Here is a 27,914-nt window from a genome sequence, read left to right on the forward strand (position 1 = left end):
GTGCTGCAGGTGTTGACCTCTGACCTTCATGAACAACTTTATCAAGACAACATTATTAGGACCCAGAAGAGAAATAATGGACTTAATGCAGAAATAACAGCCAGGGGACTGAACTCTGCGTCTGCTGGAGCAAAGAACCTTTGCGCTGACACCAAACATGAGTTTGTGAAACGGTCCTTCTGAACGTCCTCATGTCAAACCATGAACTACTGTTCAAAAGTTCTTCACTCTCAAACCAGTCACTTCATTGTTGACGGACTCCAACAGACTCTGAATGTGCTCACTCTGTCTGTTTCTTTTAATGAGTAAATCAATGATAGTCCAACAGAGTTTTTTGGAATATCCCTACAATCAACTGGTCATCAACACACCTTTGAACATTTAAATACAATTCAATATTTACACACACACATATAGATATGGAAATCTAGATTTCTATCCAGTTAAATGTCATAACAAGTCAAAGCACCCTGAAACCACTCCATCAATAAACTAGGAATAAATCTAGCACTTTAATTTTCAGTACAGATATGATGCATTATGGCCACTCATGACATGTTGCACATGAACATACAGTAAAACACTGCTGCGTTACTTTCTGTTGCATGCACCAACAGAACATTTGAAAATGAATGACAGTGTTCATCTGATAAGAAAAACATCGTAGGTCATAAAACAAGATCATGTGCTGCAGCTCAAAGTAAGAGCATAAAAATAAATTATTCTTAAACATTAATAATCAACAATTAAAGGCTAAAGGAATTATAGCATATGATCATAACAGCTCATCTATTTTGTAATTTATATTTTTGTGTTGACACTGTCCAAAGGTGAAGAGGTGGAACTTCACCCTGAACAGGACAGTTCAAACATAATGGACAGAGCACATGAGCTAATGAGAAGCAAGGGGGCGCTGAAGGCTCAACCACCAATGACAATGAAACATTGAGTAGTACATTTCTTTTGTCAATAAACCCACCTGTCTGAAAGACAAAAAGGTCCTAAATTAATTTGGTTTTAATAAATGAAGTACTCAAATTAAATCATGAAAAACTTTTCTTTTGGTGCTGTGAATAATGAAATCTGATTTATATAAAAAATCATATTTTCAAATGTGAAAAATTAGTTTTGCTTTATTTTGTATATTTTATATACAGAACTCTGAATTGTCCTGTTAAAAAAATGGTAATTTTTTACATTTTAAGTCGGAAACATCAGCACAGACCATCGCAACCATAAACTGTTCAACGTCACACTGTGGAAAACCTCCTGTGAGCTTCCTACACATCCCAGGGAGCCCAGCCACCTCAGGCCGGTAGCCTCAACTTCCCACTCCGTGAAGACATTGCAGAGGATCATACTGAACCACCTCCGTCACCTGGTGAGCAGTGAGCTGGACCCCTGACAGTTCACATATCGACCAGGTATTGGTGTGAGGGACACAGTGATCTACCTGCTCCATTGATCTTTTTTTCACCTGAAGAACACTGGGAGCACAGTGAGGGTCATGTTTTCAGACTTTTCCAGTGCTTTCAACACAATCCAACCAGCACTGCTCAGGGGGAAGCTGGAAGGAGCTGGAGTAGGCTGCCACCTGGCTGCATGGACCATCAACTACCTCACCAGCAGACCACAGCATGTGAGGCTTCACGACTGTGTGTCTGATGTGGTAGTTTGCAGGGGCTCCACAGGGGACAGTCTCTCACATCCAGAAGTTCTCTGATGATGCAGCCATCGTTGGACGACTACACCAGTGAACATCCAGGGCTTGGACATTGAGATCATGGGGGATTACAAATACCTGGGTGTTCACCTCAACAACAAACTGGACTGGACAAGCAACAGAAATGTCCTGTACAGGAGGGGCCAAAGTCATCTGCACCTGCTAAGAAGACTGAGGTCCTCTCGAGTGTGGAGGACACTGTTAAAAACATTTTATGACTCTGGTGGCATCTGCAGTCTTCTATGCAGTGGTCTGCTGGGGCTGTGGAAGCTCTGAGAGAGCCAGGAAAAGACTGAACAAACTGGTCAGGAGAGCCGGCTCTGTCCTGGACTGCCCTCTGGACACCATGGATGAGGTGGGTCGGAGGAGGCCAGGCTGACATCGATCATGGACAACCCATCCCACCCCCTGCAAGAGATGGTGGGGGGCTTAAGCAGCTCCTTCAGTAACAGACTGCTGCATCCAGTCTGTAAGAAAGAAGCTACCACAGGTCCTTCATCCAACTGCTGTCAGACTGTTTAACTCCAGCATCATGTGATGAAGCTCTGTGTTGATGCTTCTTTCCCAATTCTACATCATAAATTGCTAATATATGATCACATTATCCATTTCATGTGGTGCAATTTGTAATTTGTTGTATATTTTAGTACAAACACTGAATTTATTATCCATATTGGCAACAGTATTTTTAAAAACTGTATACATTGTGCATAAACTGGTGAAATTCAATGTTTCTTCGTAAGTAACAGTATTTCTCAAGTACAATTCAGCATACGACATTAGTAGTTTTCTCATTAGAATATGGGCAGTAGTATTTTTATGGCATCTAGTATTTTTATAATCTGTACATGATGTAGATATTCTATATCCTGTATTCTTCTTATCTTGACCCTTCTGTGCCACTGTTTTTGCATTTTTAGTACTTGCTGGCTGTAACAACTTAATTTCCCCGATGTGGGATCAATAAAGTCTTTTCTTACCTACAGGAGACGCAACAAACGCCAACACGACCAGCAGAGGCAGGGACACCATGAGATGTGGTGCTGAAAACAGTAATCAGTTACAGTCACCTCATTAAAAAGTTAATACATTTCTTTACTGATCACTGATTTTGTCCTTCTCCTGTTCTGTGACCTTCGCCCTCCTCCCTGTTTCTTTCCCGTTTGACGTGCAGACGAAGGCAAAGCATTATCCAAATGATGAAACATTTGAGGAAGTGATCAGAAGCTGTCAGTCAGACAGACGTTTGAAAAGTTTCCTCTTCATACGTCATAAGAATTCATTGATTTTACAGCAGACAAAATGCGCAGGATGCAGAGGTCGGCGGTTTGATCCCCGATTCTGCAGGTCAAAGCGTTTGTCACGACCCCCGAATACGTCACGACCCAGATCTTAGGTTCAAACGGAAGGAGGAAACGCACAGTTATCAGTGCTTCAGCAGTGTTCTGAGTGGAACCAAAGGAACATCTGGTTCTCACACGCACAAGCACACGTACACACATGAACTGAAGGAGAGCAGAGACAAGAAGCGGTCACTGACTTTATTTCAGGGGAAACAACATTTTCTTCTGTACAATATTCCACAGTCACCTTAAGCTCGAGCCCTCAAACTGGTCAATGAACTGCCACAGACAGTGAACGCATCACCACGCTGGTCTTCACTGCAGGATGAAAATATTTAAAGAATAAAAATTTCAACAGAATTCATATTAAATATAAAAGATAAAGAACAGTGAACTTTGTGGACATCGGATCCACTGACATGGACACACGTCCAGTAGAGTCCAGCAATGTGTCAATAAACTTTGACACATTTGAAGCAAAACTCCAGCTTATGACAGGTCTGCTTCCATTTTCATGATTGATCTGTGACAAACACAGTCGACTCGTTTCGATTGATCTTCACAGGTGTCACGTCCAGCCTGACGTCTCGCTTCAACTCTTCAAACTTTGAAGAGAAATTTGAAAAAAGTCATTTGAGAGTTTGTCTGCCGGCAGTCGGACGTCACGTGACAGCCGACTCTCCAATACTACTACTAATAATGATAATAATAATAATAATAATAATAATAATAATAATAATAATAATAATAATAATAATAAAAAGTGTTCGATGTCTCAACATTCATGTTCAAAACGTTTATTCACACAGAGCGACGGCAGGTTTTTAAAGAAGGGCAGTAAACTCAGTACGAACAGAAAGGAAAAACAGACGATTTTTCGTTCAAATAAAAACCAAACGGGAAAGTGAAGAAGACGAGGGTCAGAATTCACTTTGTGATGTCACCCTGATCGACGGGGAGGAGGATGAGGTCATGATGATGTCACCATGACATCGTGATGAGAGCTGAGCACCAGCAGGGACTTCTGAGGTATCTGACACACACACACACACACACACACACACACACACACACACACACACACACCTTCCTCCACAGGAAGTTAGTGTTCTGAGTTTCCAACATAAATTAATGAACCCAGATTGTTTTTAAACCATCATATAAAATAAAGAACGTAAATCTATTTGTTATATTAACATTAGAAACGATTTCTGTCCATAAAAAACAAACTCATGCTAAAATCACAACATTCATATTTACAAAGTGTGCAGCTTTGATTTCCACCTGACCGTCGCAGAGAGGAAGAAACAGGCTGAGCGTCACCGAATCACAGCTGCCACAACACACAGGAACCAGTCAGGGCTGGAAACCAGTCAGGGCTGGAAACCAGTCCAAACTGGAAACCAGTCCAAGCTGGAAACCATTCTTGGTTGGAAACCAGTCTAAACTGGAAACCAGTCTAAACTGGAAACCAGTCCAAACTGGAAACCAGTCCAATCTGGAAACCAGTCTGAACTGGAAACCAGTCCGAGCCGGTGAGATGTCTCTGAACTGGTTCTGACGTCTCGTTTCCTGTTGAGACGCCGACCGAACGAATGTCACATGACCTGACGGAGGCGCCATTAAAGGGCCGCCAGCTGCGTCGCCTCTGTCAGGTGACATCAAAGACGACGCTGCAAGAAAATTTCAGCGTTCGTCAGTGGAGAGAAAAGCCTGCTGGGTAATGAGCGCTGTGACAACGATGTCGAGTTCGTTTGTTGTCTCAGCAGAAACAAAATGGTCGAGAGCAACGAACTTCAAAGAGTTTTTGGCCGAAAGACGATAAAACGACGCGTTTCCTGAGACGTTTGAGGTCTACACAGATGGACGGAGCCCCGAAGCCGACAAAAGATCACATGACGTCAAGAAATTCTCCTGTTCAACCAATCAAACGGCCAGAAGAAACAAAGCTGGAGTCTGTTCACCTGAAACCTTTGACATTATTGACATCTCTCAGCTCTTCAGATACAAACAGAATTGTTTCATTTCTTCACAAAGTCCAGTTTCACATTTGTGCTCATTAGTTCTTGTTCTGTTGAACTTGAACTTCAGATGAAATCTGAAGGAAAACCATCTGAAGTCCACAGACTGAACCTTCAACAGATCAGCTCCTTGATGTGTTCATGAGCTTTTGGACTTGTCAGTTTTGAGGCTCCGCAGAATCAGACTGAGCAGAAAATGATGAAGATGAAAAGCTGGAAACGTTCAGCTGATCTTCCTCAAACAGACGGACTCTCCGCCACCGACGCTGAACAAACTCTTCTGACCATTCTGGAAAAACCAAACGTGCTGATTGTCTTTTTTTACAATCGATCAACGATCAATGATCGACGATCGATGATCAACGATCGACGGCCAATACTCAATGATCGCTCATCGATGATCGAAGAGCGACGATCGATCGATGATCAGTGATCGACAGTCAGCAATCGATGATCAATGACAGTGAATTCAAAGAGCAGAAACTGAAGCGAAGTGAACAGCTGATTTCAGGACTGAATCAGGCTCTGATTGATTGATTCTGAATTGATTTTTCAGCGACTCATTTAGTTTAGAAATGATCACAAACACGGTAACATCATCTTTTCGGCAGGTTCATCACCTGACAATAAATAAATAAATAAATAATCCGCCCTGTTGTCGTGTTTCTGGCCATCCTTCGCTCTGTGAATCGTGTTGATGCTGCTTTAAAACACACGTCCTCTGAACGATGAGCCGATTCAGTTCTCACTCATCGACCAATCAAACCACGTCACACGTTTCCTTTTCTTTGATTTCATTGGTTGGAATCGTTCATGTCTGAGAATCAAACGGCTCCTCTTCTGACTTCAGCTGTGTGGAGACGTCGTGTCCGGATCAATAACCTGATTTTTAGACTCTGGGTGACGACGTGTGTGTGTGCGTGTGTGTGTATGTGTGTGTGTGTGTGTGTGTGTGTGTGTGTCTCGACACAGCACAGACACGAACATTCAGAAGCTGCTTCGCATCCAAACACAAACCAACCGTCTCTGTCGTCACATCGCCGTAGAAAGTCTTTTATTTTGGAATACAAAAGAGGAAATGATGTCAGAGGGTGGCCAGTGTCGCTCACCCCGCAGAGAGAGACAGAGACTCTCCACCACGCTGACCTCCAGGTCACCTGATCACCGAGCGGGTCACCTGACCAGCCGGACCGCACCTGAACCAGAGACAGAAAGCGCTGGCCGAGGGAGTCCCCGCTCCATTCTGATTGGTCCTCGGCCACGTCATAAGCTCGACTCTTTAGGAGGGTAGTCCACGTTGGTTACCATGGTGACAACCGTGACAATCTCCTGGGGCGCCGCGACGGCCGTCTGCCTCCCCATCTGAACGACGCGCTCCTCCACGCAGCCGGCCGACAGCCGAGCCTCGGCCTCGTGGTCCCAGCACTCCTCCACGGTCTCACACAGCACCGCCAGGCCCTGCAGGGGGGAGGCACGGGGGTCAGGGACAGGCAAAGTACACGACGCAAGTACACAAGTACACGACGCAAGTACACGGCACAAGTACACGACACAGTCAGGGACAGGCAAAGTACACAACGCAAGTACACAAGTACAAGACGCAAGTACACGACAAGTACACGACACAATCAGGGACAGGCAAAGTACACAACGCAACTATGCAAGTACACGACACTAGTACATGACACAAGTACGCAAGTACACAACGCAAAGTACACGACACAAGTACACACAAACATGTACACAACACAAAGTACACACAAACCCGAAGCCTTCCTGTGACAGTGCCGTCTGACCTCTTCATATTAGGGTAAGGCATGTGTGCTGCATTATGGGTAATGTAGTCTGACTCACAGCGTGTTTCTGCCAGCACTCTCTGAGAGCCGGCCTCAGTTTCTTGTGGACCACCACCTCCTGCATGTCCTCCAGAGACGGATGCTGTCCCACCTCCTCCTCGAAGGGCAGCATGTACTCGTCCACTGGACCTGGATCAGAGAGAACGGAGACCATCAGAGTCCACGACAACACACAAGACCAGCAAGGCCAACAGTGAGCTGTGTACTGGACTGTACTGGTTTCATTGAGGCACCAGGTTGGACTACAGCATTGTCACACAAAGAGACACAGAGACACACAGACAAAGAGACACAAAGAGACATACAGACAAAGAGACAGACAGAGACACACAGAAACACTCGCTGATATTTCCCTTTCCATCCGTCCTGCCCCCCCCCCCCGACTCTTACCGTCAGCAGCTTTACAGCGTGAGGCGAGCTCCCACAGCACCAGACCCAGAGCGTACATGTCTATCCTCAGGAAGGCGTCTCTCTGGAAGTTAATGGCCCCCTCCAGGACCTCCGGGGCCATGTACCTCCTGGTCCCCACCTGAGTCACAAACAGGGGCGCATTGACACCTGGTTTAACACCAAAGCAGGACAGGTGGTCCCCAACCCATCTGCCATGTGGTTCATTAGTATGTAGCTTTGAGTTCAAGTCCAAAAATCTTACTGTCATCCCAGGTCAAACACGAGGGCTGAAATATTATGTTTGTAACAGAAAACTCACCTGTCAGAGACTTTTAGAGGCCAGAGGTTGAAAAACAATCAATTGTTTGACCAGAAAAGATCAGAGAAAATAAAGAATAAAACATTTCTGCTTTCCTTCGACTGTAAATACTCATGTGACACATTGGAGGGCCGTGACCCTCAGGTTGGACCACAGCGTTCATGAACTGAGTGATGTCAGAGCTGCAGACTGAAGCTGTAGTTCCTCTAACAGCCACCACGTGGTGCACCAACAACACTGACCTGCGCTCACCTTCTCACAGTTTCTGCTGATCCACTTGTTTGAACCTTCCACTCACACACACACGCATGCACGTGAGTACGTACGTATGTACGTACACGTACGTACACGTACACACACACACACACACACACACACACACACACACACACACACGTACACGTACACACACACGTACACGTACACGTACACACACACACACACACACACACACACACACACACACACACACACGCATGCACGTGAGTACGTAAGTATGTACGTACACACACACACACACACACACGTACACACACACACACACACGTACACACACACACACACACACACACACACACACACACACACACACACAGAGGACGTGTGAGTGAACCGGAGACAGAGGAGCAGGTAAGTGAGGAAGACTACAGATTAATCTTCAGGGACAGTTTCAGGTCCGGCAGGACGAGCTGCCAGCAGTGAGAAAAGACTGAGACATGGAGACGCACACGTCCTCCATCATCACTATAACAGGATTCAGGCTGAAAGATCCTTCAGGTGTGCTCTCTCAGGTGGACTCACCTGTCCGTGTGTGTCACCAGGAGATTTTCCCGCCTCAAACCTGAGAGCGAGGCCAAAGTCAGCGATGCAGGCGGTCAGGTTGGACTTCAGCAGCACGTTCTTACTCTTAAAGTCCCTGAAAAAGACACAGAGTGACACCTCTGTGACAGAGCTCCACCAACCATCTCTTGGTATATAGTTGAGGCCAAAATTATTAGTCCCCCTTATGAAATTAGACAAAACTCTTGATTTCTCCATTGAAATGACCATTAACAACAAGTGTTTATTGTGTATTTGTTTCCAAAATAACACAGACAAAGTGTCCACTAAGTTTGATTAGGATATTTTATTGATACGCTCAGTTGAAACAAGAAAGGGCAAAAATGAGACATCCAAAATTATTAGCCCCTTGGCCATTAATAGTCAATAGTGTACCCTTTCTGAGCCACAACTGACAACAACCTCTTAGAGTAGTTCTTCACTAGGTTGGCACAGGTATCCTGAGGGATTTTGGCCCATTCTTCCATTGCAAATTGTTCCAGCTGGTCCAAATTGTGTGGTTTCCGAGCATGGACATTCACTTTGAGCACCCACCACAGATTCTCAATAGGATTGAGGTCTGGGCTCTGTGCGGGCCAATCCAGGACCTTGGTTTTGGTATGCTTCAGGAACTGTTGGACCAATTTCGATGTATGCTTTGGGTCATTGTCTTGTTGGAAGACCCAGCAACGACCTAAGGCTAGACTATGAGCAGATTTCTGCATATTATCCCTCAAAATAATTGTCTTTTTTCATGATGCCATGCACCTGAACAAGGCTCCCTGTGCCTGAGGCTGCAAAACAGCCCCACAGCATGATGCTCCCACCACCATGTTTAACTGTGGGAACTGTGTTCCTAGGGTTGAAGGTCTCTCCCTTTCTTCTCCAAACACAAGCAACATCCATGTGCCCAAAAATTTCCAGTTTAGTCTCATCATACCAAAACACAGACTTCCAAAACTCATCTTTACCATTCAAATGCTCACGAGCAAACCTAAGTCTGGCTTTGATGTGCCGCTCTTTGAGTAAAGGGGTTCTTCTGGGACGATGGCCCTGAAGCCCACCATGATGGAAACCTCACAACTGTGTTCCTTGAAACATCAACTCCAGAAGAGGCCAGGTCAGCAACATTCATCTTGGCAGATGTCTGGGGCTTTTTGCTGACATCTCTGACTATTTTCCTCTCTAGAGTTCTTGAAATCTTGCACTTACGACCACGTCCAGGTTTGTTTCTTACGGAATTTGTCTCTTGTACCTGGCGATGATGCAACGTACAGCGGTTCTAGACACTGTAATACGCTTGGAAATGGCAGTGTAGCCTTGCCCCTTTATAATGAGCCTCCACTATCTTCTTTCTGAGCTCAAGACTGATTTCCTTTGTCTTTGACATGGTGAGTAAACTTAGTCCCTTTCAACAATGTGTCCAAGTGCCCTGTTGGAGTCCTTTAATGCTGATTGATTGTTCAGGTGTTGTTAGGAAGCTAATTGACTGCACAGGTGTGGTTTGAAAGCTGATTGGTTAATTAGGTGTGTTTTGAAAGCAAAACTTCACATGGGGGGGTGTAATATTATTGAACACCCCATCATGGGGGCTAATATTTTTGACCACCCCGTTTTTCACTATATTTGATATAAAGCAAGCCTAAAAATGTATTTTATATTCCAAAATGGAGCAAAAGCTAATAAATAGCACTGGTGAATGTTTGATTAGATCAAGTTTTATCAGAGCTGCAAACATTGTTCCATAATTCCTGAGGGGCTAATAATTTTGGCCTCAGCTGTACCTGTGTGTGACAAGTGAATCAGAATCAGAATGCCTTTATTAGTCCCCTGAAGGAGAAATTCCATTTCAGTTACATCCCATCCAAGAAACACAAAAAAGACAGTGACACATAACAGGGGAGGACAGGAGCGGGAGAACTGTGGGTCGTGGGATTAGGAAAAGAACACCTCGGCACATAAGCAACACAGTAAGACATTACAACAAAATCTCAAGTGTCATGAGTGCACCTGTGTGTGTTTGTGTACCTGTGTGTGACGAGTGCACCTGTGTGTGATGTGTGTACCTGTGTGCGATAGCAGGTTTGTGTCCGTCCTTGTGTCCAGGTATGTCTTCGTGCAGGTAGGCGAGACCTCGAGACATGGACTGAGCGATGAGACACAGCTCAGACCAGGACAGGACGTTTGCTTTTAAGTAGTCTGTGAGAGAACCCTGAGGACAGAACAGGACGTTGTGTTGGTTCATGCTATTTGAGACTGTTTGACTCATGAAGACACATCTGAATGTGACTTCTTGCCACAGTTTAATGTTTTGTTCATGTGTTTGGTGAATCTGATAACAGGATTTGATTGGTGTTTGAGTGTGTGTTGCAGTTCTTCGTGTGTCACCACCTTCTCATGGTAGGCGGTGATGAGCCACAGCTCCACGTCCATGTTGCTTCCTCTCTTCTCAGCTCCGATGAAATGCAGCAGGTTTTCGTGCCTCATCCCGTTCAGGTTGAAGATCTCGTACTCGTTCTGCCACGACTGCTTGTCCTGAATACACACAAATGGACAGAGGACAAAGGTCAAAGGTCATGCCTGTGTGACCAACAACATGTGACCACAACACTGGGGTCCGGGAGGGCGAAGAGAGAATGAAACCTGCAGGTGTAAACGACAAACAAACAGGTCTGAATGTCTCAAAATGTTCAATGTTGAATGTGAGCAGCAGTTTAAGTAGAAGCACCTGAAGCGTTTCAGGTGTGCACTGAGGTCGTCACTTTGGGATCATACGGTTCTACCTGATACTTTTGTTTCGTCATTTGCATTTTCTCATTCTGCGAAAATGTAAAAACATTATGTGATGTGACAAAAAGGTTCTATCGACTCTAACTTGGATCTACGACATTCTATCTGTGATCCAATCAGCACTTCACATGCTCACTATGCCGTCATCAGACCAGACGATGTTTCTGTCTTTGACGATGGTCACTGTGTCAGATCTAACGATCACATTGACGTAAACTCTAGCCATGTCTTGCTTGGGTGACTGGCAAGACCACGCGTATGACCCCAACCAATCACAGCACATCTTATTTCACAATCATGCGTGAGTTCAGCTGCGATGGTTGCTGCAGGTGAAGCATGCGATTGGTCAACGCTAAGGAACACGTCATGGGAAATGTGAAAGATGAGACAAAAATTCTGACATGCTAGACTTTTCATCGGAGTATCGTGGGACAACAGACAACAGGTCATTTAGCATGTCAAACTACACGGGGACAGACGCCCAACTATTCTTCACAACTGACCAGAATGCTGGAAATTCAGAATCAGAATCAGAATCAGAAAAAGCTTTATTGCCAAGTACGAATTTACACTTACAAGGAATTTGTTGTGGTGAAGTTGGTGTATGACACATCTACCAAAAATAAGAGTACAAAATATAACAATATAAATATATATACACAAGTCTGTTTTTTGTTTGTTTGTTTTTGTCTGGAAACACAGTCTGTTTTTTCAGAAAGAAGTCCAAGCTGAGCGTCAATGTAATGCATAGAGTTGTATCTATGTCAATGTGACAAGATGAAGCAGAGGTGGAGTGTGAAGAGTGTCGGGGGGCTTCCGGGCCTTGTTGATAAAGCTGACAGCAGACGGGAAAGTCACATCGAAACAGCCTCAAAATTGGGCTAGACTTGTGTAGTCTGATTCCAGCATCAGATGACCAATCAGGTTCTGTTTGTTAGGGTTAGGGTATGTTACGCTCAGTGGCGGAGGGTGTGTTGAGCTGCAGATGGGAATCTCTCTGATATGGTGTGCAGGATACTGGCTAGTTAGTGTTGTAGTTAACAATAAAATTAAACGCCTTATCAAGACCTGAAACAACTAAAAAAACAGACTGAACTTGACCGGCATTTGTACTGCTGTCCTTCACGGCACCATGGACAACAACCACAGTATGTTTTGCAATGACTTGACGATGTTTGGCAAAGTTTATTAAGCTCTGTCTGTCTTAAAATGTTTTAAATGTTAGAAATATTAAGCCTTAAATGTCATTAAAGAGCCTCCATTTGAAGTGATGGAGTCTCACTTACTAAATAAACACAAACTTAATTTTTAATCTTTTGTCTTTTCCCACAATATAAGGTACTTTGGTGCATCAGAGTCAAGATTTCTGATATCAAACAAAAAACAATGCTGCCTTTAGATGTAGTCGATGCACTCAGCACAAATTTTATTTGCCTACATACTGACTTGTAGAGAGAATATGAAGAAGCTCCTCGTACTTCACCTGTCCTACTTTCTATGGCATGAAGTCCTGGTTAGACTTATTACAGCAGCTCAACTATCAGTCCCAAAGGAAACTGAAACTGTGGGTCCTCAAATAATGTGTTTAATAACCGACCATATTCCGACTTGAAACTTATCATTTGACCAACTGGTGCCGATTCACCTGAAAGATATCACAGACCTCCTTCTGCACCTTCTGCAATTTGCATACGTGGCAAACAGGTCAAACAGTTGGAGGACACAATCAACATGGGACTGAACTACATCCTGCAACACCTTGACCACCCAGGGACAAATGCAAGGATCCTGTTTGTGGACTTCAGCTCTGCATTGAACACCATCATCCCAGAATCTATTATGACCCTGAGTCATGTGGTTTGTGGTGCATGTGTGTGTGTGTGTGTGTGTGTGTGTGTGTGTGTGTGTGTGTGTTCATCTTGGTTCTCTCCTACTCCTCTTCAGTGAATGTGTGTTGGGATTGGAGGGTTCGAACCTAACTGAAGCCAGCAGACTGGACGGCCAATCAGCAGAAGCTACTTAAACTCCAGCTGACAGCAGTCGGCCCTTCTCTCCTTTCCCAGTCCAAAGACAATGAACCAGCAGTCCCGCCTGTGTGAGCTGGTGGTATGGTGAAATTTGACAGTCTCTAGCATTGTGAATAGTTCTTGTAAATTTGTTGAGACTAAATGGTGCCGTAGCAAGTAGGAGTGAGAAGCCTTTTTTGTTTTCTTCCCTTTTTTCTCCTGTTTATGGGTTAGGAGCCTGGGTTAGTTTTCTTGTTTATTAGTTTTATTTGATTAGGGAAGTTCAGGGCTCAACAGTGAGGTTTTGTTTGCTATTTTGCACCAGACATTTAAAGCTACCTTTACTTCGGACTTATTCTGAAGAAGAAGAAGAATCAGGGGGAGACATTCCCCTTTATTGTCACACACACGCGCACAACACACGGAGGTGAAATTTGTCTTCCGCTTTTGACCCATCCTGGTCGTCCTTCCTCCGCGGCAGACCAGGAGCGGTGGGCAGCCAGACCGGCGCCCGGGGACCCATTCTTCTGTCACCATTGGTCAGGTGGTGATCTTCTTGCATGTTTTTAGTGGGGGTATATTTTACGGAGGATACCCCAGGTGAACACGGGGAGAACATGCAAACTCCACACAGAAAGGCCCTCCTCGAGCAGCAGGCACCGAAGCATGGTGGAGGACACACCCAGTGCCCGCAGCGAGATTCGAACCCGGGACCTTCTTGCTGTGAGGCGACAGTGTTGCCACTGTGCCACCGTGCCACTGTGCCACTGATCTTTCTTGGGAGTGGGAAGGCAAGGGAGTCACACACCATGTTATGCCTGGTCCTCCCCTAGACCATAACAAATCCTCCACTCTAAACTCACCCAGCTCACCATGCCAGCCTCCACCTGTCAGTGGAACTTCCTAACAGTCAGGAGGCGGCAGGTGAGGCTGGTGATGGTGATGCTGATCCAGTTCTACACAGGAATAATCCAGTCTGTTCTGAGCACATCAACCATCATCGGTCTGACAGCAAACAAGACCAGAACAGACTGTGACAAACTGTAATGACTGCTGAGAACATCATTGGTGCCAACCTGCCCTCCATTCAGGACGGACACACCTCTAGACTGAGGAACAGGCAGGAAGCATCACTGCAGACCCCTCACATCCTGGAGACCACCTGTTCCAACTTCTGTGCTCTGGTCATTGCTACAGATCACTGAACACCAAAACCACCAGACACAGAGACAGTTTGTTCCCAGCAGCGGTCAGCCTGATGGACAGTTAGCAGTCAGACGGTGACAGTCAAATTCCTTTCATGTGCACACATACGTGGCCAATAAAACAGATTCTGATATATCTGGATGGATGGATATCAGTGATACTTGACCAGAAAATGCTTTCAATGTCTGTCCAGGAGACATTTCACTGAGGAATTAATCACACCATCTTTTTGTTTTTTTTGTCTGACAAGTTTTGGTTGTTGTTATGAGTCACTGCCGACCATTCACAAGCTCTCATGCCACACGTCCATTTTCTCACACTGAAAAACAAATTTCTAAGCGACACAAGCAGAGAAAGAGGATGCCGACAGCACGGACAGTCAGCGCCTCCTCTGGCACCAGCGCTACCTCCTCGTTCTCCTCATCCTCCTCTCATCTGCACAGTGAGCTCCTTTTCATTGAGTTTGGAGTGAGACTCGGAGTCTGTGAGTTCAGGCTGGTGAGGTTCTGATTGCTGAACAGCTGGTACAGATTGAGGGTGTCTATTCTGTAATGCAAAAGCCTTGAAGGTCACTATTTCAAAACTGCCCAGGATGCAGATCAAACTTTCTAATTACAAGGTAGTGAAGTGTAAGTGTAGTAAAGCATGAATATAAATTAATTTAATTATAGTTCAGATCAAATTCAGGTGACAAATATACAAAATATTCAACGTGACATTTCAACTACTTTCAGTATTTACATACAAACGACGACTCAACTGCCTCCAAAACGTCAAACTTTAACACAGCCAAAAGTGTGTGTGTGTGTGTGTGTGTGTGTGTGTGTGTCTCTGTGTGTTTGTGTGTGTGAGAGACTCACGTCGTGGGGACCCAAATCTGTTTCCAGTCACATTGTGAGGATTCACCCTCATTATGGGAACAAAATGAGTCCCCATGAGTGCAGATCATTGAATTTAAGTGTCAGGTTAATACTTCTTAAGTTCTGAGATCACTGACACTTTAACACGAGATTCCAAACTTCATCACACAAACAGCTGCTAAACCCTCTGATCAGTGACTCTGAATGGTCCATATGCCTTCAGCCACAGCGATGTATGAACAGATAAAGTTCACTTTTGTGTCTGTCTACTTCAGCTTTATGGTGGTCTTCTGTCTCAGCACTGCTGTGGATGGTTGGTGGGTGATGGTGTGGCTGAAGGAGCTGACAGGACTGACCTGAATGGGGAAGATTTTGACGGCAACATATTCTCCGATCAGCTGAGCCTTCCACACGCAGCCGAAGCGCCCCCTGGCTTTGATCTCCAGTAATTGCAGCGGCTTCTGGCCCAGGATGGGGGAGGGGGGCAGAGGGCCAGGGTCCTGGAACAAACAATGTAAAAACAAACTGAGTGAATGTAGTGCAGTTCTGACTGATCATATTCCAGAAAAATGAAACATGTATGTTCAGATTTGACCATTATGACTCAGAGAAGAAGCGCGATTTTTCATTTGTCAATCGAGCACGAAGAGATTGATCCCTCCGCGTCAGTTTTAATCAGATCTTTACACCTGACTGGATACAATGAAGGGACAGGAAACAGACCAGCGGGTTTCTCTCAGTGCCTCCATTACAACATGAGCCAGGTGAGCTGGTCTCTAATGGGGCATGCCCAGTCTGAACTGGTGCTGAGACTGCTGGGAGCAATGCTGGTGGGTGAAGCAGGGACCATGTCAGACTGAGGCCAACTGAGTTCATAGAGGAGATGAGAGGTGAACGGGGGTCCTGCTGCAGGTCCACATGTTTGAGTGCCACAGTTCACCTCCACAGTACTTGGTACATGTACTTTACATGATCAGGTAATGTTTTCTATTCCCAAATTGTTTTTGGTTCTGTGATACAGAGCGACACTGAGCCGTGCACATAGATTCATAGAAGTGAAGTTACATCAGTAACTAATTATTCCTCTGTTTCTGGGCAACAGCCGTGTGATCTATATTCACATTCATTCACGCAGAGCAGCTGAAGCTCTGCAGTCTCATCACTTTGTTCGATGTTTGTTGGTGAAAAGGAAAAAATGAGTCTTCAGCATCCTTAAACAAACTCCATCAATGACACGTCAGGCAACACAAGCAGCCAATCGCAGCTCTCGGCTCTTGGATGGCATCTCTGTCGACAGAGTCGCCACGACCAGAGCTCTCACATTCACGACATTCTAGGGTGCGATTAACTGTCATATAAATAACTGTGATTAGCAATTTATTCATCTTTTTCTTTCATTTTATGGTGCATAAGTGCTGCTGTGTCTGACCTAAATCCATGCTCTCAAATTCAATGTGTGGTCATCAAAACAATGCACTCTCAAAGACGTGTGTTCATCCAAGCTTTGCTATGTGAAGGATCCATCTCATTAACACTCGAGGTGACATTACTTTGGTACATAATGAGTTTATGAGACAAACAGGTGATGGAAACATGTTCGTGAACATGAAATAATAACAACATCGACATTTCTGAGGAGGAACACATCAGCTACAGTGTTCCAATGACCTAACCTGACCTAAATGAGACGACACCAAAGGTACAATGTAAACTCTGAATGCATAAGTGGAAATCCACTTTATGAACTGCATATTCAACCTGCTTTCTGACAGACTCATCAATCATGCACATCACCTGCTGACCGACATGGAGACAACATCTGTCCATCAGTGTAAATCAACTATAACAATCAACACAGAGCAGAAATATTCACAAAAACAAAGAGACAAGTGTGTTTTCAAAAGAAATGTCAGGCTGGAGGAGGATAAGGATGCAAAACGAAACCCAAAAAAGGGGGAAAAAAGAAATAACAAACCCAGTAATGAGGCATAATTTAGTGAAATAGTTTGATCTTCTTACCTCAATCATTATATGAAAGGCGTGCTGAGAGGCAGAAACAAGAGGAGGAAGCAGAAATACAAAGACAGAGATGATGGAGACCAGTTCACGTGATCGAAGAGTTTACCTTGATTTGATTCACACAGTAGAACATTTTAATATCCTCATGCAAATTATTCTCATTTATTTTATGAAACTGTTAAAAGTGTCAGTGTTCAGCCGCTCCACAGTGTATTCAGGCAGACCAGAGAGATGGTGATGACGGAATCGTGGTTGGAAAACACACACATTTCTTCAGGTCTGCCTCTGACTGTCAGCTGTTCATTCCATGATATTTCTCAAGAGGGAAAAAGCAGATTTTGACACACTCTTTAAGCTTCTGGAAACTTAAACTCGCATCAAGTAGGCCAACACAGCTCCTAAGTTCATCTTTAGATTTAATAGAAAAGAATCAAAATGAGGCCTACTTTAGGGATGTAACGATATATTGAATCTCGCAATATCGCCATAGAAATATGGCTCAATGCCGTCCTGCGACTGTGACACTACATGGTTATTTATTACTATTCCTTGTTGAAAACTGGATTACGTTTATTTGAACAGCAGAGGGTGGATCATGGTAGCCAAGACTCCAGTCATCGTTTGTGTGCCAGCCAAGCGCTGCTGGAAATAATTATAAAGTAAAAATCAAAATAATATTGAAGATGCTCCATCGACTTTTAGAGCTGATGTGAGGCAACATTTCAGTTTTCCCGTTTCAAGAACTGACAATGAAGAAAAAGAAACAAACACGCAACAACCTGCAAACACTGCCGGACGACGTCAACGACACTACAGGAAACACATCAAACATGAGGTGCCAGTCGACACGTCACCACCCAAACCACCAAAGCTCAAAGCTTCATCCAGACCACAGGAGGTTGAAAGAAGCCTCTGGAGCTCCGCCTCCCCACAACAGTCCAGAGCTTGAAGGCCGTGTTCTGTGGTCCACAACCATGGATTTCACAGGTTAGGGGACACACTGGACCCACAGTGTTCAAGTCCACCAAGGCCACATGCTGGCCTCCACAGAGCTGAGGTCTGCTGTTGTGGAGCTCAACTTAAAGATTAACAACAACCGTCACAACGTTGCTGTGGTTACAGACCATGCAGGAAATATGGACGTAACGCTGAGAAGCTGGACTGCCCCCACAAATAAACACTTTAAACCGCTTCACCACCGGCTTTGAGCGTAGGTCGCTGCAGCCTCTACTTGGTCCACCGAGGCTTGTGGCAGCATTTTTTCCACCGCAAGTCGACAACCACGGCCGAGCCGACTGCCAAGCAGAGACCGTTAAAGCTGCCAGCACATAGACTGATCCTGGACGTGCTCACCTGCTGCTGACTGCTGCATTGTTTCTGTTCCGAAAGTGAACCTGGTTCAGTCATTCAGGACAGTTTCTGCTCAGCTGAGGTCATGGCTGCTGCTTTCATTTGACTTCATTAAAGAAGGAAAGCAGAAGCACTTTAAGCTAAAACTAATTTCACATGAATAAAACATGCTGTACACAGTTGTGTATTTAGAAAGGGTGTTTTTTTCAAGTCTTTCTTTTATTCAGTATCACAACAAATATCGCATCGTGGCCTTTATGTCGAGGTATTGTCAAACCATGAGTTTTTGGTATCGTTACATCCCTATTTAGCACCAAAACCACTTGTTTTATTTTTGTTTAAAGAGTGAAAAATGATGACTCATGCACTGATGTTTATCCTCCATACATCACATAAGCTTGGTGATAGGGCTGAGATCATTGTTTGGTGATATATGTATGTGCATCATCTGCATAATGGAGGTAATGCAGGCTGTGTTTCTGTGTGACGCATGCCAGTGTGTAAAGGTTAAACAAAAGGGGAGTGAGTATTGATCCCTGTGGAACTCCACGTGGTCAGTTTTTCTCCTGAAGACACACTGTAGCACCTTTTGTGCAGATTTACACCAACATTGCACTGTGCTAGACAGTGTGTGTGTGTGTGTGTGTGTGTGTGTGTGTGTGTGTGGGTGGGGGTGGGTGTGTGGGTGTGTGTGTGTGTGTGTGTGTGTGTGTGTGTGTGTGTGTGTGTGTGACCAGGTATTTATCACACTGTGGGGACAAAAATCTGTTTACACAGTCACACTGTGGGGCCTCACTTGCCTTATGGGGACAAAATGCAGGTCCCTTTAAAGGGGACAGGAAACACTTAAGAAAGTTTACAAAATTAATGCAAGGTTTTCCACACCAAAACATTAGAAAATGCCTAACATTGCTAATAAGCTGTAAGAAGAGAAATTAACTCCCAAAGTTTATGTTCTCAAACACGGGCGCTGCCATATTGTCTTGGCATAGAGCGTGACATCACAAGGTTGGTTGGAGCCAGGTCTTTCAATACTCCGCTTATGACAACAGTGAAAAAATGGAACCACAAAGAAAGAAGAACTGCAAGGGAGGTCCTTTTTGTATCGCCCCAGGCTGTAGCAATGAATTCACAGAATAAAAAACCACAGCAAGACTGTACATTTTCATGTTTTGCCATTAAAGCGGCAATCGGTTCTCCGTCGCTGGCTAGCTGCTCTCAAACACCAGAGTCCCTCTCTCAGTCCTGCAGCTTGGGTTTGCAGCAAGCACTTTGTAAATGAGGCCGCTTTTGAATCAGGTGTCCTGGTGACTCGTAAAACAGTTTAAAGCCAGTAGCTGCTAAGATTTTTCGTCTTATAGTGTCGGGTCCACAGACCGCCCGACACAGTCCGACGGCAGCAATGAGGCGGCTGTGCGTCGTAAGGCGAGAGCACAAGACCGTGCCGTTGTGGCAGAGCAGGGAGAGAAAGGCTAGCTGGTGGAGATCGCTAGTACTATGCACAACTGATCAAACTGTAGTCATACATTTAGGTCATTAAAACGGAAACTGACTGCAGTGGCTATAGAATGCACTGTCCTGTGTGCGTGCAGTTTGTGCGCGGACGACATCATCTATTAGTCATAACCATTACATCGTCAGCCGTAAAGCCGGCGTATTTATGCTGCACGGCTAAAATAAATAAATAAATAAAAAAAGCTTGCTGTCTACAATATAATTTGCCTTTTATTCCTGCTAACACTGTGTAATTTAAATGGACCACTGATACAAGCAGCACATTTTTCCAGTGATGGCAGGCTTAAAAAATACTGTGGCATGGTTACTACATAATAACTACAATGATAATTTCACTTCATTTTCTACAATAATAAACATCAAACAATTAATTCATATAATTAATAAAACACTCATTCATGATTCTAGATTACTTTATTTTTCCCATACACAAAAAAATCAGTTAAAAACTATTTTCAATCCATGTTAAATCTCTTGTGAAATTCACTGGAGTTGCAGCTTGTGGCGTGCAGGAGGAGCCAAGGGGAGGTGAAGAATCTTTTTCTGGAAAAGGGATCATCAACGCTCTAAATCCAATATAAGTACCTTATATAGATTCTAATTTATCGTTACAGACCCACTCAGCCTGCTCAGTGTACACTGCCTCCTCGCCTCAACCATCACATCATCTGCAGCCACAGGATCCACATTTTCAATCCGCCATCCACGTAGTTGATTCGACACCATTCCTCAATGTTGGGGTGACAGGACGCTGCAAAGTACACAAAGTACCTGTAGTATCATGTGAAAAAACCACAGGTGCGCTTCCCCTGCATCCTAGAGGGATGAGACAAGTAAGCTAAGGTTAGCTAGCTTACGCTCTTTTTTAACTTAGTTCGTTTACTAATGTGGCGCTAGCATGGTAATGCCACAATAAACCTAACGTTACCACACTGGTAAACTTACTGGTGCGACATTAGCCAGCTGGTTCACTGGCTAGTTAGTGTGTGGCGTCACGCTACATGAGTTCGCTGCGGCATTACGGCTATACGGGTAAGCTAACTAGCCAGTGAGCTGGTTGGCTAATGACGCGCTAGCAGGTTTACAATTGTGGCACACAAGTAACTTGGCATGATTAACCTGCAATTTTGATAAGGACATTAGTGAACTATAATGCTGGCTAGAGCAGACTGTGTTCTGGACACGATGATCTTTCAGTCAGTCGAGCCTTTCCAGCTCAGCCACTAACGTTACTGTTAAATTACCTGCTGTTAATGGGCGCACCACGGTCTCGGCACCATGGCCACTTCCAACACTTCCCTCTCGCAGCAGAGCATCTGGTAGGTGCGGGATAAAGTGATGCAGGGAAGATCCCCCAGAAGATGACCCGCGTCCGCCTCCCGACAACAAATACACTATGTCGGGGTTGGCATTTCCCTGCAGTGTCCACACCCACACCATGCTGTGTTGCCAACCGTCTCAGCACCTGCAGAAGCCATCAGTTGCTCTTCCTCCAAAACAACCCGTGGCTGTGTTTGTCTCCTCAGTGGCTCGAAGGCGTATGCCATCGGGTGTGATGGCATCACTTCGAAAGTTCTGCTCAATTTCGTCCTCTTCCATTCTTTCTTCGTACTGCCAAGCTAGCTACGTATCCAACCTGATCCAACCAACCCACCTCGTGATGTAGCTAATGACGCAAAAACAACATGGCAGCGCACTATTGCTGAAGGCAATCTAATTTTATGTAGAAGCACTTTCCACGTTTAAAAAAATCACAGACGTATCCACACCTTGGTGTGGGCCCTCCTGTCTGCCTGGGTCGGGATGGTCTCGGGCGGCGCTCCCCGGTCATGAGGCGGGGGCCCTCTCAGTGTGGATGGCCCCCAAAGGTGGCTTATTCCTTATCTTGTCTGTATGGGTGTGTGTGCGGGTGTGTGTGTGCATGCGTGCGTGTCTGTGTGTGTGTTTCTGTATGTAGTTATGGGGGCGGGAGGGCTGGGTTTTCTTCTCTGTTGTTTTTAGCCTCTGTGAGGCACTTTGTGTTGCTTTTTAAGTATGAAAAGTGCCATATAAATAAATAAAGTTTGAAGTTTGATAGGGTTACGGGTTAGGGAAGGTTAGGTTAGGTATAGGAAAAGGCAGATAGTGGTTATGGTTAGGGTAAGGCTCCAGGAAATGAATGTAAGTCTATTTAATGTCCTCACAAGTGATAAAAACACAACGTACGTCTGTGTGTGTGTGTGTGTGTGTGTGTGTGTGTGTGTGTGCGTGCGTGCGTCTCACCTGTGTGGGCACCAGAACAGGTGGGTAGGCCAGTTTGTGGTGTCGGTACATCCAGAAGGAGAAGAGGACAATGGCAGTGACGGCCATGATGGGAACCAGTGAGTACATCAGAGTGGTCAGCACCGGAGGATCTGGCGTCACTGGTTTGTTTGTTGCTAGGCAACACACAGACAAAACATTCAAGTCACTATGATGTTACAACAACACAAACTGCAGCACTGATTAAACTACAACATGGTTCATGGAGACAGAGGGTCTAAGGGACAGTCGTTAAAAAAAGGTAAAGCTTTCTGAGAAAAAGTCATCTTGTTGAATTAGGTTGGAATTTTTTAGTCAAAGTCACGATATTATGGGATGAACTGTAGAGTTATGACATTATTATGACTATCATGGCTATGAGAAAATCTGATCATTTATTAGAATATGAGTATTTTTATGAGGAAAGTCAATTGTGAGAAAGCCTAAACATAGGTGGTGCACCCATACACAGGTGACGAATATGTTAATAGGAGCACAGGTGCAAAGGCAAACAGGTAAACAGGTTAACAGCTGAACAGGTGAAAAGGTGGGTAGGTGAATGGGTGCATAGATAAACAGGGAAACAGGTGACCAGGTGACCAGATGATCAGGTGCACAGGTGAACAGATAAAAGAAATCAACAGGTGAACAGTCAAAGAGGTATACAGGTAAACACCTAAAATGGTGAACAGGCAAGCAGGTGCACAGGTGAACAGATAAAAGAAATCAACAGGTGAAAAGACAAACAGGTGAAAAAGTAAACAGAAGAAATGGTGCACAGGTGTGTGTGTATCTTACTTGGTATCGGTGGCTGGTTGCTGTCAGGACTGTAGAAGAACTTGTCATTACACAAACGTCCTTCACAGCAGCAGAAGAAGACTTCAGGAGCGTCTTTCTTCTCCACACATTCACTCCTGTCAGGGCGAAGAACAACAACATGTTCCTCAGAAAAAGAAAAGCTACTGATGAACTTCACTGAATATCTGATCAGACCTCAGTGTTGAACATGTTCCTCTGCTTGTCCAGGAGGCTTCAACACATCTACAACCCTGATTCAGAGAAAGATTTGATGCTGCATAAAACACAAATACAACAGTCCGTGATCACCTGATCTGATCCTCTCTGACACAAACTGACCTGAGATCAAATCAATCCTCAAATTCAATATATTTCATGTTCTGATGCAGCAACACGTTTCACAGACTGGGAACGATGTGGTACACTCCAAAAACACCTGTTTGGAACATTCCACAGGTGAACAGGCTGACTGGTAACAGGTGAGAGGATCATGGTTGGGTATGAAAGGGGCATCCTGGAAAGACTCAGTCGATCACAGAGGATGGAGCGAGGTTCACCACTTTGTGAACACATGAAGGATGAAGGAGATGAACACGTGGACCCAGGAACATGGTAAACGCAGTCTGTTTCTAAATGATTGTATCCTAACTATAAGGACACGGGGGTCCTGGCCACCAAGTTTGAACTGAATGCTGGAGCGTCTCAGCTGTTTAAACTGTCTAAGACAGGGGTGGGCAAACTTTTTGATTCGTGGGCCACACTGGGTTCTAACATTTACCCAGGGGCCGGACCAGGAGCAGATGGATGGAGTGCTTTGGTAACCCCACCTCATCTGAGAAAAAATACACATCTTGGGATATGGAGAAAACGTGTGCTTTAATTTCAAATGAATATGAAGAAAAGGATTACAACAAAATATCTGACTTTGAAATGAGTCTTAAAACACTGAAAATCAAATAAATAAAATGCAACTTTTTTATTACTAACCATTTCTATTTTAAAGCACTGAGAGTTCTGTTATCCTTCAGAATATCACCATCACTCTCCTCCTGACTGTCTTTTTTTTTCCAAAAACGGTAGGAGGTGCAGATGTACTTGTCCTGCTCCTTCCATTCAATTTGTTTCCCTGGTGCCAAAAGTCAACAACGACCAGTGCAAGGACGAAACAATGGCAGCAAGTCAGTCTGTGGAGCGCGTTATATTTGATCTGCGCACACTGTTTATTTTGAGAACGTGCGCATCACGGAGACACACACATTTTAATGGGAACAGTGTTGTTGGTCTCCTTTTTTAGCCAGCGCATCAAAGTCTGGAGTTAGTTTTGTTGTGGCAATTCTCAGAATGGATCTGAGGTGTTCGTCTGTTAACTTGGATCTGTGGCTGGCTTTGTTGATGTTCATGACGCTGAAGGTCTGTTCACACACGTAGGTCGAGCCGAACAACACCAGCATCTTCTGCGCTGTCCGCCGGAGATTTGGAAGCGCGGCTTCATTGAGTGAAGCATAGAAGTCATTTAGTTTCAGACGGTCTTCGGTCCGCTCATCTTTACAGTAGGGGTGATGGGTCAAAAGGTAAAGTGCAAAAGAGGAGTAACGCTTCACCTCAACAAAGCCAATGTATCTAGAGTGCGCCATCTAGTGAGAAAACATCAGAAATGCGGGGAAAATAAAACAATAACAAGGTTTATTCATTTAATTTTTTCAAGTTCGGCAGGCCGGATTAAAACATTTAACGGGCCGCATGTGGCCCCCGGGCCATAGTTTGCCCATGCCTGGTCTAAGATAACCTCCACTCTTTAAACTGTAAAGATGAGGCCATGAAGTCTTGACAGATAACTGCTTTGGTAAATGACAGATTGGTAAATGGATTGTAATAACACACTATTCAGCACACCCAAAACCAATACTCGCTCAATAACTAGAGATGTACACTCATTATTTTCAGTTTCTAGTCCGTCCAAGGCTACCCAGCTTCTCAATGGCAGTGAACAGGAATTATTGTCCATTACTCACTTTCTGGCATTTAGGCACAGCAAAGTCAGCCAGAGCAAATGTTCCTGGCCAAGACAAGCTCCTCCATAGCACAGACTAGCATGTGGTAACCACCCTGACTAGCAGAGGGCAGCATAAGTCATGTCTGCCAGGGCTTCTGTACAAAGGCCTTTCAGACACAACACTCTTTAAGGCTCAGACACCGGAGATTTATCAGCATGTGTGCCCTGCTGCTTTCACAGGTCTGCAGGGATTTAACCAACTGAAGAGACACTTTTCATTCCATTCAATTCAGATGCTAATTACTCTGAATCATTTACAATCAACGCAAATCAATACTGATTAAGACAGACTGATTTACTGACATTTAATGTGTTTCTGATACCAAACTATTGACAGTTCATCAACTGTCCATTTCTGTTTGACTTCATTCTTAAACAGTTAACATTCAGCCATCACGACAAGTTCACAAAAAGATAATTCAGTCAGTGTTTCTGACTGCAGGCAGACACAACAGAGAATCTGCAACAGACAGAGAGACAGACAAAGAGACAGAGACACAGAGAGAGAGACACTGAGAGACAGAGACAGAGAGAGAAACAGAGACAGAGAGAGGATTTGATTTAGATTTTTGAACAAGCATTTATGAATCTTTTTGTTCTCTGTATAAAGTCTTGATTGGTGACTTTTCGTGGGTTTGGGTTAACGTGCTTCTTCCTGGAGGTGTTACAGTCACATCAGCTCATGATCAAACATGGTTTGTCCCTCTGTCCCCCCAGAACCCCACGCCGCCTGGACACTGTCCTGGTCCTGAGCAGCTCGGTAAAAGCTGAACTCTACCTGCAGTCTGGACTTCACCATTCTCACAAACACAGGAACCACATCAGCATTCAAGGCTTCCTCCACCTTCCTCCTCCGGCTCACACACACCGCCATCTGAGCCTGTCCTCAGACAAAGTCCAGCACCTGACATCAGTTCTTTGTTTGGCGAGTGTACTTAAAACCAAAGATAAAAGCCTGCTGCGTAAAAACTTCTTCACATCTGCTAAAAACGGCCTCCAGCAAACAAACAGAGCCCTGAGACAAGTGAAACACCGTCTCTCTGTGGCTGCAGAGGGGACATTTGTCCTCTGTGGCAGCGTTGACCACAGAGATGAAGGAGTTCACTGCCACGATGCCATGGAGGATCCTCCACTGCAAGTCTGCCTGTTTCCTTGTTAAAGGAGGTTTGTATGAAGACCTCCATGCAGGTTTAAAGTCAGGATTTAAACTGCAGTACGTCCTGAGACATTCCTGCTGTCTGACAGTAATCACTTACCTGTCGTAACAGTTGACGTCATCCAGCCAGCAGCCCTGTTTGACCACCTGAACCACTCCAGATACATTCTTCCAGGTGGCGAAGCAGTGAAGTCTCTTATCTTTCTCTCCGGAGCATGTGACCACCCTACTGAGGTTTCCTCGACTCTCCGACAGGGACGAGGACGAGGAGGATGAAGGGTTGTAGTTGTAGTGGACGCACTTTTGAGTGTCTGAGCGGCCCAGGATCGCACCTGAGGACGAAACGGGAGACTGACAACAATGCGCTGATAAACCTGAGGAGGAGCAGACACGAGTCTGAACTGGGGATGTGTAAGTTGATCACTTGATTAAACATTGCTACCATTGCTAGTTGGCACCAGAAATACTAGTTGGTTAAACTCATTACTATTCTTTTAATGTACACATTTAAATTACAGGATAATTCACAATGCAGTGTCATTTTTTGATCCATCTCTGATGTCCATCCTCTCTCACTCCTCTCCTGACTCACTGAATTAAGAGTTTACTTCAACCAAACCAAACCAGTGATGATTGTTGCAACTGTGGAAGATGAACCAAGAAGGTTTTGGTGAGTTATTCTGTTACTGTCTAGTTTCAGTGAAGCGTGTCTTATGATGTTAATTCACTGTTTTTGTGAATGGAGTCTGGCGGCTTTGCTGAGAGTATAAGAGCTGTTTCTGGATACACAAAAAGAATCTTACTCTTTAACAAAAGGGTCTCTCTCTGTAGGAATCATTTCTATAATGTCGTCACACACTCAGAATAACAATCTGAGCCGCAAAGCCCTGGAGGGACAAATGACAAATCTAGACTGGAAATTTAAACCTAAATGTACGATCAGAGTCGAGTGTGCCTAGATTACCAAATGAAACTGACTGCCATCAGTTCATCACACCTTACTTTAGGCCATTAGTAATAAGAAGTGATGTCTTTGATGAGGCTAATGACACCCAACAAACACAGTAGTGTTAGTAGACGTACACTGACACCTGTGATCATCCACAGGAAGTACAAATGCTGTTGTTTCCATGAGTGAAACACACAAAAACATGGGAAAATAAGGTGCAATCAGATAATATCTGACCGGAATTTCTCCCATTTCGATTGACTGAAAATGCAATGGAGGTCAAGCTAAGCGGGCAAATATTTCTTCAACACAGTGAATATTTTGTAATGTATATGCATTTAAATCTCTAAATAAATAATAAAATGATGTCACTATAAATCATGTGAGTAAAACCAGAAGGGTACAGTGAGGAAAAGAACGAGGATAAAAGAACTGAGAGCACATGTGGTGAAGTAAAACCA

The 27,914-nt window shown here is 44.5% G+C and overlaps 1 protein-coding gene across 2 annotated transcripts in view; it reads right to left on the bottom strand.

The window, feature by feature from the left end:
• Positions 1-3,250: 3,250 nt before the first annotated feature.
• The window catches only part of acvr2aa (activin A receptor type 2Aa), a 34,087-nt gene continuing 9,423 nt past the window's right edge, over positions 3,251-27,914 (bottom strand). Inside the window, exons 2-12 of one of the 2 annotated variants that reach the window (XM_076746321.1) lie at positions 26,605-26,836; positions 23,296-23,411; positions 22,480-22,634; positions 17,353-17,376; positions 15,690-15,833; positions 10,863-11,006; positions 10,538-10,683; positions 8,454-8,568; positions 7,334-7,472; positions 6,942-7,072; positions 3,251-6,545 (exon numbers count right to left, since the gene is read on the bottom strand). In XM_076746321.1, coding sequence (XP_076602436.1) covers positions 6,351-6,545; positions 6,942-7,072; positions 7,334-7,472; positions 8,454-8,568; positions 10,538-10,683; positions 10,863-11,006; positions 15,690-15,833; positions 17,353-17,376; positions 22,480-22,634; positions 23,296-23,411; positions 26,605-26,836 — 1,541 coding nt within the window. In that variant the 3' untranslated portion in view covers positions 3,251-6,350. The remainder of the gene's footprint in view (positions 6,546-6,941; positions 7,073-7,333; positions 7,473-8,453; positions 8,569-10,537; positions 10,684-10,862; positions 11,007-15,689; positions 15,834-17,352; positions 17,377-22,479; positions 22,635-23,295; positions 23,412-26,604; positions 26,837-27,914) is intronic. The other variant, XM_076746322.1, reaches the window with a different exon arrangement.

The sequence above is a fragment of the Chaetodon auriga genome, chromosome 13, assembly GCF_051107435.1.
Source record: "Chaetodon auriga isolate fChaAug3 chromosome 13, fChaAug3.hap1, whole genome shotgun sequence".
NCBI classification, from domain to species: domain Eukaryota; kingdom Metazoa; phylum Chordata; class Actinopteri; order Chaetodontiformes; family Chaetodontidae; genus Chaetodon; species Chaetodon auriga.